Source organism: Ranitomeya variabilis, chromosome 1 (genome assembly GCF_051348905.1).
Source record: "Ranitomeya variabilis isolate aRanVar5 chromosome 1, aRanVar5.hap1, whole genome shotgun sequence".
Lineage (NCBI taxonomy): Eukaryota > Metazoa > Chordata > Amphibia > Anura > Dendrobatidae > Ranitomeya > Ranitomeya variabilis.
The window spans coordinates 224,936,260-224,951,757 of record NC_135232.1 but is presented as its reverse complement, the minus strand read 5'-3'; the positions used below and the strand labels follow the sequence as shown (position 1 = coordinate 224,951,757).

The following is a 15,498-nucleotide window of genomic DNA, read 5'->3' as shown; positions in this document are numbered from 1 at the left end:
AGAGCACATGGGGCCCCAGGCAGAGCACATGGGGCCCCAGGCAGAGCACATGGGGCCCCAGGCAGAGCACAGGGGCCCCAGGCAGAGCATCGGAGGCCGAGGGGCCCCGCCCACCAAATCGGAGGCCGAGGGGCCCCGCCCACCAAATCGGAGGCCGAGGGGCCCCGCCCACCAAATCGGAGGCCGAGGGGCCCCGCCCACCAAATCGGAGGCCGAGGGGCCCCGCCCACCAAATCGGAGGCCGAGGGGCCCCGCCCACCAAATCGGAGGCCGAGGGGCCCCGCCCACCAAATCGGAGGCCGAGGGGCCCCGCCCACCAAATGTAAGTGCGCCCCCGGGTGCAAAAGTAAGTGCGCCCCCGGGTGCAAAAGTAAGTGCGCCCCCCAGTCCCGTGTGTGAAAAGTGCTGCTGTAAAGCTGGTAGCGCTGTTCAAGCACCATGTATTTCCTTCAGGAAATGCCCATCTAATATATAATTGCCTAGAATACTACTTCCTGCAATTTGTGCCAAGAAAGAACATACCAATATACATAGTTATTGATACATATTATTTATTATTTACATTATTGTTCTTAGGCAAATAACCGTTGTTGTGGCATTTGCCACAACACGCAAAGTTGTTGTCTGATGTCTTTCATCACTCCCCTCATAAGCATGTTCATGGATCCTGTGTAACTGTACCTTAAATAACAAGAATTGTCAAGAGCTGGTGAGTGCAGCCATTTTTTGTTCTTTCTTACTATTATTTATTAATTGTATTATTCTTACATTTGAATAAATAAAGTATATATGGATTCTAGACTCCCGATTCTTTAGAATCGGGCTGCCATCTAGTCATATATAAAAAGATATTTTTGGAACAATGGAAACAGTATCTACAAAATGAGAATGTTGGACCAGTGGTCCCCAACTTTTCTTACCTTGAAAGCCACATTGTCGCTTTGATGCAGAGTTGTGAGCCACATCCATAGCCCCCTGACTAGTGACATCAAGCTCCTGCTTCTTCACCTTTCCCCACTAGTGACACCCAGAGTACAGTTACTGGTATAATGACAGCCAAAGCTTTCCCATAGAAATCACACCAAGGCAGTACAGGTACATCCAGAGGGTTCCCACCTTACCTTCAGTATTAACATGTTCAAAAAAGAAAAAGGAATGCGCAAATGAAAGTGCTCACACAAGTGAAAAAGGCTTTAATAAGGGAATAAAGTGCAAAAAGACATAAACTTTTAAAAATTGCATAAAAAAAGCATATACTGACATGCACACACCCCTAATAGAATGTGCGTATACAGGCTAAGTTAAAATACCGATCAGAAAGTCGAGCGCATGAATCAGGCAAAGCTCACATCTGCGCAATAGATCGGCGTGCATTCCAGGTAGGCCGGTCAAGTATGCGCATCACCGGACGGAAATAGTCGCAGCACCTGCGCAGTGGGATCGCTTGCATTCCATAAAGATAAATCACAGAAAAGTGCGCTCCAAAGATCGGAAGCCATTACTGCGCTTGCGCAAAAGGTCAACATGCGTTCCAAAGGAGCAGAGAGTGCATCTCATCACCAATATACGGTGAGCAAAGAGTATCACAAAACTACAAAAGCAAAACAAGCTTTTGAGAGAAAATTGTTAGTTGATTCAGAGTATATTCAATAGCACTCAAAAACCGTATGTACAAGGCAGACGTGAGCTTTGACTAATGCGCTCGACTTTCTGATCGGTATTTTAATTGTTTCGCTCTTTTGCTTCACTGCTCAAGTGCGCTAACAAATCACTGCTGGCCTGAATGTTCTCTGATTGCCACCTACAGGTGTTTGCGATCACGGGAACATTAGTAAGTGCACTTACTGCCATGTATACCTGACGTCAACAGGGCAGACAAAGTACTCCTGCGCCAGAGCCACGGCAAGAAGACAAGAAGAGGACGTCATCGCATGAAGATGGGAGGCACCGGACTGCGACGCCCATCGTACCAGAACCGGACCGGGACCGCCCTTTTTGCAAGAGCCCTGGATTTTTATTTCATATTTGTTTCTAAGAAATAACTTTGCCTGTTCTTGGCATCCCCCAGTGCTATCCTCATTCCCTCCCTAGTGCTCCCCTTGTCACCTAGGTCCATCTGCTCTCCTGAAGAGCACTGGGAAGGCACTAGGGTGTTATCAAGGGCAGGTAATTGTTTATTTCTGCTACACATAAACAACTCGCAAAAAGTTAGGGATATTTTGGGTTTTTGTCAAAATTTATAGAAAACGTAAAGTGCAGGCTACAGTGATATTTTATCATGAAAGTTGGGCAGTGGTGGGTAAAATTGAGTTAGTGTCTCAATAATTTGTCATGTGGCCTTGAGCATCAATTAGTTTGACAACGACATCTCATGCTGTTCTCAAGTGGAGTTCTTGTTTGCTGAGGCATGGCGTCCCACTCTTTTTGAAGGGCAGCCCTCAGGTCATTGAGGTTCTGTGGTACAGAGTTACGACTTTCTACTCAACTGATCCCATAGGTTTTCTATGGTATTTAGGTCTGGAGAAACTACAGGCCGTTCCATTTGAGGTACCCCAGTTTCCAGCAGCCTTTCTCTAATGATACAACCTCGATGATCTGGAGCATTGCTGTCCATGAAGATGCAACTAGGCCTGTATTATTTATTTAGACGCACAATGACCGGATTAATGTTATTTGAGTAGTATCGGCTTGTCACTGTTACATTCACAAAGTATAGGACAGTTCTGTATTGACTAGACACACCTGCCCATACTGCAACAACACCACCACCAAAGGCTCGTCTGGGGACAATCGTGGCTCATGCATAGTGCTCTTCTTGACATCTCCAACATCGTTAGTGGCCATCATTTCTGCTCATCATGAATCGACTTTCATCAGTGAATAGTGAGGCCCACTGGTCCCTCGTCTAGTGTTGATGATGCCTGTGACTGGTGAGGTCAGGTAACCTTGCAGGTTGTGTAACACAGACCACGCTGTTGTGAACTGTTTCTAATTATTATTATTTATTGTTATAGCGCCATTCATTCCATGGCGCTTTACATGTGAGGAGGGGTATACATAATAAAAACAAGTACAATAATCTTAAACAATACAAGTCATAACTGGTGCAGGAGGAGAGAGGACCCTCCCCGTGAAGGCTCACAATCTACAAGGGATGGGTGAGAATACAGTAGGTGAGGATAGAGCTCGTCCTGCAGCGGTTTGGTTGATCGGTGGTTACTGCAGGTTGTAGGCTTGTCGGAAGAGGTGGGTCTTCAGGTTCTTTTTGAAGATTTCGATGGTAGGCGAGAGTCTGATGTGTTGTGGTAGAGGGTTCCAGAGTAGGGGTGATATGCGAGAGAAATCTTGTATGCGATTGTGGGAAGAGGAGATAAGAGGGGAGTACAGAAGGAGATCTTGTGAGGATCGGAGGTTGCGTGTAGGTAAGTACCGGGAGACGAGGTCACAGATGTATGGAGGAGACAGGTTGTGGATGGCTTTGTATGTCATGGTTAGGGTTTTGTACTGGAGTCTCTGGGCAATGGGGAGCCAGTGGAGGGATTGACAGAGGGGAGAGGCCGGGGAATAGCGGGGGGACAGGTGGATTAGTCGGGCAGCAGAGTTTAGAATAGATTGGAGGGGTGCGAGAGTGTTCGAGGGGAGGCCACAGAGCAGGAGGTTGCAGTAGTCAAGGCGAGAGATGATGAGGGCATGGACTAGGGTTTTTGCAGATTCTTGGTTGAGGAATGAACGGATTCGTGAAATATTTTTGAGTTTAAGTCGGCAGGAAGTGGAAAGGGCTTGGATATGTGGTTTGAAGGAGAGATCAGCGTCAAGGATTACCCCGAGGCAGCGAGCTTGTGGGACTGGGGAGAGTGGGCAGCCATTTACTGTAATGGTTAGGTTCGTTGGGGGGGGTCACGTGAGATGGGGGAAAGATGATGAATTCTGTTTTTTCCATGTTAAGTTTCAGAAATCTAGCGGTGAAGAAAGATGAAATAGTGGACAGACATTGAGGGATTCTGGTTAGTAGGGAGGTGATATCTGGTCCAGAGATGTAGATCTGTGTGTCAGCATAGAGGTGATACTGAAAGCCATGAGATTCTATGAGCTGTCCCAGGCCAAAGGTGTAAATGGTGAAGAGCAGGGGCCCAAGGACTGAACCTTGCGGGACTCCGACAGATAGGGGGCGAGGTGAGGAGGTGGTGTGTGAGTGGGAGACGCTGAATGTCCGGCTTGTTAGTTATGATGAGATCCAGGATAGGGCCAAGTCTGTGATGCCAAGGGATGAGAGGGTCTGTAATAATAGGGAATGGTCCACTGTGTCAAAGGCAGCCAACAGGTCGAGGAGGAGGAGAACAGAGTAGTGTCGCTTGCTCTTGGCGGATAAGAGGTCGTTGGTGACCTTAGTTAGGGCAGTTTCAGTGGAGTGGTGTGACCGGAAGCCAGATTGTAAGCGGTCAAAGAGGGAGCAAGAAGAGAGATGGGAGGACAGTTCAAGGTAGACGTGTTGTTCCAGTAGTTTGGAGGCATAAGGGAGAAGTGATATAGGGCGATAGCTAGATACAGAGGATGGGTCAAGAGAGGGCTTTTTGAGGATAGGTGTGATAGAGGCATGTTTAAAGCTTGAGGGGAAAACACCAGTTAGTGATAGGTTGAAGAGATGGGTTAGGGTTGGGATGAAGACTGTGGTGAGGTTTGGGATGAGGTGGGATGGGAGTGGGTCAAGTGCACAGGTGGTGAGATGCGATCTTGAGAGTAGAGTGGAGAGTTGATCTTCTGTAATGGTGGAGAAGTTGGTTTTGGAGGTGGAGGGCTGGGAAGTCGGGAGGAAGGGCTCTTGGGCTTGTTGACCAAAACTGTCTCTGATGCTATCAATCTTCTGCTTGAAAAATGAGGCAAAGTCTTCAGCTGAGATAAGTGGGGAGGGAGGAGGTGCTGGGGGACGGAGGAGAGAATTGAAAGTGTTGAATAACATCTGACATGACACTTGGGTACCTCTCACCTCTTTTAAATGAGCTTGGAGTTGTGTGGTATGCATGATATGGCTCAGAAGGGTATTGTTCAAAATTAAGCGTTCATTAGTGTGAGATGTGGCCAAAGAATGTCCACTTCTCTGCCTTTCTTTGACTCTTCCAGTCTCTCTCTCTGTTGCAACCTGCTGATGACACTCTGTGACACACAGCTCAGTGGTCACTTCCGTCTGAGAACATCTTGCTTGAAGCCTTGTAATGGCGAGGTATTGTTCATCAATTGTTAGGTGTCGTCTTGATCTCATGATATCAAAATCTGAACAACATGATGAGGAAAACTGTTTATATACGAATCTTAATTGAACCCTGAAATTGGCCGATAAATGAATCAGATACCTGTTGTGAATTTTTCCATTCAGCTCCTTGTTGGAAAACAGCAAATTGGGCAAAAAGTACTGAAACATTGAACTTTTAGAGAGGGTTACATTAATGGGGTTGTCCACTACTAGTACAACCCCCTTCTTGATCAAAATGTTACGCCCTCATAAAATAATAAAGCTTATAGTCCCCTCCTGTGCCGGCACCATTCCAGCGGTGTCTGCATTCGCGGTCCCAGGGTTCTCATGCGGTTGTGACGCCAGCGCTCAATCGACATTAGAGTCACTGTCCCCGTCTTTGGACAGATCGAACATGAAGAGGAAGTCTGGGCAGCAGCTGATCTGACTTCCTCTTCCTGCTTAATTAGGATGGGGACTGTGACGCCGCTGCTGATTGGGTTCCAGCTTCACGTGTCACAACAACAGCATGGGAGCCCCGGGAGACAGAGTGCTTACACTGCGGGAACAGTGCCAGCACGGAAGGTGAGAATAAGCTTTATTATTTTATGGGGGTCAAGCAAGGGATATGAGAAGTTGATGTCCAAGTAGTGAACAACTTCTTTAAGTTCACTTGAAAGTTTAGAGTGCACTTTAGGTTCATCCTGACATTTCACCTAAAAGCTATATGTCCCAAACGTTTTGTGAGTAGTGTATATACTTCCAAACTATTCCACAACCAGTGTTCATAGCAATAAATAAGAGCATGTATAGTTTGGGATAAACCATCAGAGATCTAGTGCTTATTTACAGCTGTCTCCTTTACATACTTTTTTTCAGAATAGTGTTACACAGGCCACTCGCTATCATTTTGCCATCTCTTTGAAAGATTTCAATAATTTTGGAATTATTGTTCGGAAAATTCAAGATTTTTTTTTTTTCAGTGTGACCCAATGTTTATATAAAGGAATGTCCTGTAACTTTGTAACTTGAGACTTCTTGTATACCTTCATTGTGTTTTTCAGTGGTTCAGAACACCGCCTTACTGTGTTTTTTTTTTTTTTTTTTTTTTTGTTTTTTTTTTTCTGCTATTCTGTTTCTTTCAGTGGCTTGTCGGTGGATGATGTGCTTGATGGACCACTGCTGCAGATCCTATTTATGAACCATGTCATTTCAAAGTAAGTCTTTCAATCCATTACATCAAATGTGTATAGGTGTGACTCAATTCTTCCCTGAAAGCAGATGTCTGGGGAGGAGGGAGTAGTTTTTATTGTCATGTAAGGAAGATGGGCAGCCATCAGAAGTGTCTGACAGTGATCTGTTGAGAACAGATGCAGGTCAAGGCCCCGTCTCACATAGCGAGATCGCTAGCGAGATCGCTGCTGAGTCACAAGTTTTGTGACGCAACAGCGACCTCCGTAGCGATCTCGCTATGTTTGACACGTAACAGCGACCAGGCCCCTGCTGTGAGATCGCTGGTCGTGTCGGAATGGCCTGGACCTTTTTTTGGTCATTGAGGTCCCGCTGACATCGCTGAATCGGTGTGTGTGACATGGATTCAGCGATGTCTTCACTGGTAACCAGGGTAAACATCGGGTTACTAAGCGCAGGGCTGCGCTTAGTAACCCGATGTTTACCCTGGTTACCAGCGTAAATGTAAAAAAAAAAAAACAGTACATACTCACATTCCGGTGTCCGTCAGGTCCCTTGCCATCCGCTTCCCGCACTGACTGACTGCCGGCCGGAAAGTGAAAGTACAGCACAGCGGTGACGTCACCGCTCTGCTGTTAGGGCCGGCGCTCAGTCAGTGCAGGAAGCGGACGCCGGGGGACGTGAAGGTGAGTATGTACTGTTTGTTTTTTTACATTTTACACTGGTAACCAGGGTAAACATCGGGTTACTAAGCGTGGCCCTGCGCTTAGCAACCCGATGGTTACCCGGGGACCTCGGCATCAGTGGTCGCTGGAGAGCGGTCTGTGTGACAGCTCCCCAGCGACCACACAGCGACAAAACAGCGACGCTGCAGCGATCAGCATCGTTGTCTGTATCGCTGCAGCGTCGCTGTGTGTGACGGGGCCTTCAGACAAAGTCCAGTGTGTATTGAGGGGCGGGGGTGGGAAATCTGTAGAAATCGCTTTTGGTCATGGTGTATGGCCACCTTTTGTATGTGTGCAGAATAAATATATACTAAATGGTGCAAAGAAAAAACTGCAATCGGTAATCTTATTACTTCTCTATAGGCAATATCATCAAGAGATTGAAGATTTTGTTGCAAGTCTACTCCAGAAGCATGAAGAGGAAGAGAGAGCTAACCCTGAAAAGGCCACTTTTAATATTAAGCCTCAGGTAAGTCTCATCTACCATTTCTTAACGCACATTCTTGCAGTGGCACCCCGGCTGATGCCCAGAATAGAGTATGGATTCAATATTAAGTGTAGGCTTCATATGTAGCCTATGCTTTCTTTTGAATCTATAAAGTGTTCTAGTGTTTAACTGGTAAACACGCCAAAAGGACACTTAACATGTATGACCCATCTAACCGTATGAGAATATCAGCATATTTCTCTGCATAGTTGCGTGACTGTAATCGCTACCCGACATTTTGATTGCACTAGGGAGTAATTACTGACGTAAATCACATTATAGTAAGCTATGACTGTAATTGCTATGTGCACACCCCTTTCATTGAAGGCTAGCGGCTACAGAAATGAAATTACCTTGTAGCCATGTTTTCAGCAAAGGTGCCAAGCGGCATCTTTATGCTATTTACCTGCAGATTAACACAATATCCACAGTTAAATAGTGTTTTTGCACACAACCTGTACAGTTTAACCCCTTCATGACCCAGCCTATTTTGGCCTTAATGACCTTGCCGTTTTTTGCAATTCTGACCAGTGTCCCTTTATGAGGTAATAACTCAGGAACGCTTCAACGGATCCTAGCGATTCTGAGATTGTTTTTTCGTGACATATTGGGCTTCATGTTAGTGGTAAATTTAGGTCGATAATTTCTGAGTTTATTTGTGAAAAAAATGGAAATTTGGCGAAAATTTTGAAAATTTCGCAATTTTCACATTTTGAATTTTTATTCTGTTAAACCAGAGAGTTGTGACACAAAATAGTTAATAAATAACATTTCCCACATGTCTACTTTACATCAGCACAATTTTGGAAACAAATTTTTTTTTTTGCTAGGAAGTTATAAGGGTTAAAATTTGACCAGTGATTTCTCATTTTTACAACAAAATTTACAAAACCATTTTTTTTAGGGACCACCTCACATTTGAAGTCAGTTTGAGGGTTCTATATGGCTGAAAATACCCAAAAGTGACACCATTCTAAAAACTGCACCCCTTAAGGTGCTCAAAACCACATTCAAGAAGTTTATTAACCCTTCAGGTGTTTCACAGCAGCAGAAGCAACATGGAAGTAAAAAATGAACATTTAACTTTTTAGTCACAAAAATGATCTTTTAGCAACAATTTTTTTATTTTCCCAAGGGTAAAAGGAGAAAATGGACCATGGACGTTGTTGTCCAATTTGTCCTGAGTACGCTGATACCTCATATGTGGGGGTAAACCACTGTTTGGGCGCACGGCAGGGCTCGGAAGGGAAGGAGCGCCATTTGACTTTTTCAATGAAAAATTGGCTCCAATCTTTAGCGGACACCATGTCGCGTTTGGAAAGCCCCTGTGTGCCTAAACATTGGAGCTCCTCCACAAGTGACCCCATTTTGGAAACTAGACCCCCAAGGAACTTATCTAGAGGCATAGTGAGCACTTTAAACCCCCAGGTACTTCACAAATTGATCCGCAAAAATGAAAAAGTACTTTTTTTTCACACACAATTTCTTTTAGCCTCAATTCTTTCATTTTCACATGGGCAACAGGATAAAATGGATCCTAAAATTTGTTGGGCAATTTCTCCTGAGTACGCCGATACCTCATATGTGGGGGTAAACCACTGTTTGGGTGCACGGCAAGGCTCGGAAGGGGAGGCTTGCCATTTGACTTTTTGAATGGAAAATTAGCTCCAATCGTTAGCGGACACCATGTCGCGTTTGGAGAGCCCCTGTGTGCCTAAACATTGGAGCTCTCCTACAAGTGACCCCATTTTGGAAACTAGACCCCCCAAGGAACTTATCTAGATGCATAGTGAGCACTTATAACCCCCAGGTGCTTCACAGAAGTTTATAACGCAGAGCCGTGAAAATAAAAAATAATTTTTCTTTCCTCAAAAATGATTTTTAGCCCAGAATTTTTTATTTTCCCAAGGGTAATAGGAGAAATTGGACCCCAAATGTTGTTGTCCAGTTTCTCCTGAGTATGCTGATACCCCATATGTGGGAGTAAACCACTGTTTTGGCACACGTCGGGGTTCGGAAGGGAAGTAGTGACGTTTTGAAATGCAGACTTTGATGGAATGGTCTGCGGGCATCATGTTACGTTTGCAGAGCCCCTGATATGCCTAAACAGTAGAAACACCCCACAAGTGACCCCATTTTGGAAACTAGACCCCCCAAGGAACTTATCTAGATGTGTGGTGAGCACGTTCAACCCCCAAGTGCTTCACAGAAGTTTACAACGCAGAGCCGTGAAAATAAAAAATCATTTTTCTTTCCTCAAAAAAGATGTTTTAGCAAGTAATTTTTTATTTTTGCAAGGGTAACAGGAGAAATTGGACCCCAACAGTTGTTGCCCAGTTTGTCCTGAGTACGCTGGTACCCCAAATGTGGGGGTAAACCACTGTTTGGGCGCACGTTGGGGCTTGGAAGGGAGGGAGCACCATTTGACTTTTTGAACGCAAGATTGGCTGGAATCAATGGTGGCGCCATGTTGCGTTTGGAGACCCCTGATGTGCCTAAACAGTGGAAACCCCTCAATTCTAACTTCAACACTAACCCCAACACACCCCTAATCCTAATCCCAACTGTAGCCATAACCCTAATCACAACCCTAACCCCAACACACCCCTAACCACAACCCTAACCGCAACACATCCGTAACCCTAATTCCAACCCTAAACCTAATCCCAACCCTAACCACAACTGTAACCCCAACACACCCTTAACCCTATCCGTAACCCTAACCACAAGCCTAATCTTAACCCTATTTCCAACCCTAGCCCTATTTCCAACCCTAACTGTAATTCCAACCCAAACCCTAAGGCTATGTGCCCACGTTGCGGATTCGTGTGAGATTTTTCCACACGATTTTTGAAAAATCTGCAGGTAAAAGGCACTGCGTTTTACCTGCAGATTTACAGCAGATTTCCAGTGTTTTTTTGTGCGGATTTCACCTGCGGATTCCTATTGAGGAACAGGTGTAAAACGCTGCGGAATCCGCACAAAGAATTGACATGCTGCGGAAAATACAACGCAGCGTTTCTGCACGGAATTTTCCGCACCATGGGCACAGTGGATTTGGTTTTCCATAGGTGTACATGGTACTGTAAACCTGATGGAAAACTGCTACGAATTCGCAGCGGCCAATCCGCTGCGGATCCGCGGCCAATCCGCTGCGGATCCGCGGCCAAATCCGCACTGTGTGCACATGCTATAACCCTAACCCTAACCCTACCCCTAGTTCTAACCCTAACCCTAGTGGAAAATGAAAAAAAAATATATATATATATATTTTCTTTATTTTATTATTGTCCCTACCTATGGGGGTGATAAAGGGGGGGGTTTATTTATTATTTTTTCTCTAGTCACCTTCCACGACGGCATATGGAGGTTGTCTCTTTGCCCTAATGGGGAACAGGAAACACAGAGGTTAAAAGGACCTCCCACCTCCCACTTGCCAGTGTCTTTCCTGTTCCCCATGGGACAGGTAGAGGTTTCCTCATGTGCTGTAGTGGCCGGTGGCTACGGTACCTTGCAGGCGCTGCCTGTTTAGCCGGGCAGCAGATGGTCGCCTCTGGCCTCCTTCTCATGCTGCTCCCGTCGTTCCTGCTTGCAGGGCCTCGGGACCCCCGCCCGGCCTTCCCGCGCCCCCACGAGGGCAAAGCAGGCCGGGGTTCCCTAACCGGGCTCCTCCTGGAGCTGCCCGGCGTCCTCCTCCTCCATGTTGTCGGCTCGGCGTTCCGGAAGTGACGTCAGCGGCTCTCGCGCGTCACTTCCGGTTTCTTCATGCATCCAGAAGCCGGTACTTCCGGGTTTCGCCGGCCGGCGTGTCGGACCGCACAGCTCCCTCACCTGGATTCTGGAGGGGGAGGGGGATTAATCGCTGGAGCAGCTGCTTGGACGGCGTCCATAAAAGCCTGCTGAACCACCACTGAGGTAAGGCTATCTCCTTCAGTATGGAAGGTTCTTCATGCCCCGTATCTGCGGAGCCCAGCGCCACCCCTGCCTCTGTAAGTGTTCGCAGGGATGGGATCCGGGAGGAGTGTAGCAGGGGTTAGAAGTCCTCACCCCTCTCTCCCTTTATATATTTCAGGGAGAAAAACCTGCCCCTAAAGGTGCCTATAGAAAGAAGTGCCCTATCTGTTCCACTAAATGTCCTCCTAACTGGGACAAGAAACTTTGTCAATCATGTACGGACAAGATAATAAGAGCTGAGCAGCCATCACTATTGGATGAGATTCGCTCATTAGTAAAACAGGAGGTACAATCTTCTCTGGCAGCCTTTACACCTCCACCCCCACCTCCATCTCCGCAGCCACAACCTCATTCCCCGGCTAAGAAGAGGAAAATTCAGGTTGTGGAATCCGACTCTGATTCGGACCTCTCTCATGCCTCATCTGTTGGCTGGGAGGATCCAGTATCCCCTAAAGCTGAGGTCAGGAAGTACCTTTTCTCCTCAGACTATATTGAGGATCTAGTCTCTGCTGTCCGTAATACCATGGGACTAGAAGAGGAACCTGTACCGCAGTCCATACAGGATCAGATGTTCGGTGGTCTTTCATCGGAGAAGAGAGTGGGCTTCCCAGTTCATGCCAATATCACTAATATGATTAATCAGGAATGGGAACTACCTGAGAGGCGTCTTAGTACCCCTTCAGAAATGAAGCACAGATTTCTGCTTGAGGATGACCTTAAATTAGATATTCCCAAGGTCGATGTGCAAGTGGCTAGAGTCGCCAAGAGAACCGCACTCCCCTTTGAGGATTCTTCTCAATTGAAGGATCCCATGGATAGAAAGATCGAAAGTCTCCTCAGAAAATCATGGGAAACTTCTGCAGCTGTCCTTAAGGCTAACGTCGCCTCCACCTGTGTGGCAAGAGCCCTCTCCTGCTGGCTTGAGAAATTAGAGAATCACATATCTCAAGGTACCTCAAGAGGCGAGATATTGGATTCCCTACCCATTCTGCATAAAGCTACAGGGTATTTGGCGGACGCTTCTCTGGAGTCTGTAAGAGTCGCCGCCAGATCCCTCGTACTTTCCAACTCCGCCAGAAGAGCCCTCTGGCTTAAGCTCTGGAGTGGGGATATCACCTCTAAGTCTAAGCTCTGCACCATACCTTTCAAAGGAGACTATGTCTTTGGTCCTGCCCTAGACGATATTCTCGATAAAGCCACCGACAAAAAGAAGGCGCTCCCTGAGCAAAAACAGCCTAGGAAACGTTTTTTTCGTGGCCCACAACCTCAGCCCTCTCAAGCAAGAGGCAAAGGAAAAACCGGCAGGTGGAGCTACGCAAAGGGCAGGGGAAAGAATATCTTTGTCCCGCAACAGCAGCAGCAGCAACAATCCCAGCAGGACAAACAATGACTCCGACCCGGTGGGGGGAAGACTCTCGAAATATGTGGTTCAGTGGGAGGATATTACCAGCTCCCACTGGGTTCTCAATGTCATCAGAGACGGCCTGTTAATAGAGTTAATTTCTCCCCCACCTCAGGGTCTAAAAGTCACTTCCCTTCCATCATCAAGGGATCGCAGTCTATTGTCCTTAGGTCTCAAAGACCTTATCAGATCAAATGTAATTTCCCCAGTCCCACAATCAGAGTGGGGGAAAGGACACTACTCCCGACTCTTCCTGGTTCCCAAACCTTCAGGAGACGTCCGGATTATTATAAACTTAAAGGGTCTGAACCAGCACGTGAAATATCGCAAGTTCAAGATGGAGTCCGTAAGATCTGCGATTCCTCTGATAGAACATCACTCTTTTATGGCTACCATCGATCTCAAGGATGCGTATTTCCACATCCCTATTCACCCGAGACACAGAAAATATCTCAGGTTTGCGATACAGGGGAATCATCGGGTGGAGCACTATCAGTTTGGAGTCCTTCCCTTCGGCATTTCATCAGCACCGAGGGTGTTCTCCAAGGTGATGGCCGAAGTAGTGTCATTTATCCGAAAGCAAGGTGTCTGTATAGTGCCCTATCTGGACGATCTTCTGATAGTAGCTTCCACCGAGATAACCCTGATAGCACATGTCTCTACCACTCTAGACATTCTGAGATCTCTAGGTTGGATTCCGAACCTACAAAAATCTCATCTTCAACCTGCAAAAACCAGGAGATTTCTGGGAGTAATGCTGGACTCAGCAAAACAAATGTCCTTCCTCCCAGACGATCACAGACTTCCCCTACTAACAAAAGTCAGGAAGTTCAAAGAAACGAGATCTCCTACTCTGCGAGAGGGAATGTCGCTGTTGGGTTCCATGACAGCCTGCATACAGTCGGTGGCTTGGGCTCAAGCTCACTCAAGGACTCTACAAGCCCACATTCTTCACAATTGGGATGGTCAACCTGGCACTCTTGCCAAGAGGATCCACACTCCGGGCAGAGTGAAAGCTTCTTTAACATGGTGGATGAAGCCCAGGAACCTTCTGAAAGGGGTATGCTGGATTCAGTCTCCTCTAACCACCATCAAAACAGATGCCAGCAAGAGAGGCTGGGGAGCCATAGTGAACCATGTCCCCTATCAGGGCCAGTGGAGCCAATCGATTTCCGAGAAATCATCAAATTTCAGGGAGCTCAAGGCTGTGGAAGAGACTCTACTAGCGGCAAGTCATCAGATTTCGGGTCAACATGTACAGATATACTCGGACAACATGACCACGGTGGCCCATATCAGGCACCAGGGCAGTACAAGAACCCTCAGTCTAATAAAAATCTCCGCTCGAATCTTTTCTTGGGCCGAAAAGCACTTATTATCCCTGACGGCAATCCACCTCAAGGGAACTACAAATATTCAGGCAGACTACCTAAGCCGCCAGGAAATCCATCCTGGCGAGTGGAGCCTGGATCCTCAAATATTCAGCATGCTGGTTCACAGATGGGGTCATCCAGACGTCGACCTCTTTGCCTCTCACCAGAACGCAAAGGTCGAAACCTTTTTTTCCCTGAACCCGAGAGGCAATCCCAGGGGGTTGGATGCTTTAACCCAAGATTGGCCGTTTCATCTAGCTTATGCTTTTCCGCCAATCCCCATCCTTGCCAAGGTTCTACGGAAGATACGCCTAGAAAGGACTCCAACTATCCTGATAGCTCCATTGTGGCCCAAAAGGAGTTGGTTCAACCTAATTACCCAACTACAAGTGGATGGACCAGTAATGTTGCCGATAAAACACGATCTTCTTTCTCAGGGTCCCATTCTCCACCCAGACCCTCAGAAGTGGAGCTTGGCGGCGTGGTTGCTGAAACCCAGGTTTTAAGAGCTAAAGGACTATCAATTCCTGTCATAGCTACCCTACAAAAATCGAGAAAACCGGTGACCAACGCCATCTACAACAAGATCTGGAAAAAGTTTTCTTCATTCTGTCTGCCTAACCTTCCAGACCCCCTCAAGCCTAATATACCCGTTATATTGGACTTTTTGCAAAAAGGCTTGGAAATAGGTCTCAGGCCTAGTACCCTCAAGGTCCAGGTTTCTGCACTTAGCGCGGTCTTTGATCAAGATTTAGCGAGTCATCGCTGGATTAAAAGGTTCATGACATCGGCTACTAGAATGAATCCTAGAAAACAGGTCATAGTTCCCCCATGGGATCTCAATATAGTTCTCCAGGGTCTGACAGGCCCACCCTTTGAACCACTATCATCTTGTTCTCCACAAAACCTAGCCTATAAAGCCGTGTTCTTGGTTGCCATTACTTCAGCCAGAAGAATTGGTGAATTACAGGCCTTGTCTACACGAGAACCTTATCTCCTGGTAAGAGATGATTCAATTGTGCTTCGTCTTGATCCGTCCTTTCTTCCGAAGGTTATCTCTGACTTCCACCGTTCTCAAGAGATTTTTCTACCAACCTTTTGCCACAATCCAGCAAACTCGGAAGAAAGAAGATTCAACA

The 15,498-nt window shown here is 46.6% G+C and overlaps 1 protein-coding gene across 2 annotated transcripts in view; it reads left to right on the top strand.

Annotated features, from left to right (window-relative positions):
- The window catches only part of ZCCHC8 (zinc finger CCHC-type containing 8), a 99,165-nt gene that overhangs the window by 5,534 nt on the left and 78,133 nt on the right, over window positions 1–15,498 (top strand). For both annotated transcript variants that reach the window (XM_077293158.1, XM_077293157.1), the window contains exons 3-4: window positions 6,373–6,444; window positions 7,507–7,612. In XM_077293158.1, coding sequence (XP_077149273.1) covers window positions 6,373–6,444; window positions 7,507–7,612 — 178 coding nt within the window. The remainder of the gene's footprint in view (window positions 1–6,372; window positions 6,445–7,506; window positions 7,613–15,498) is intronic.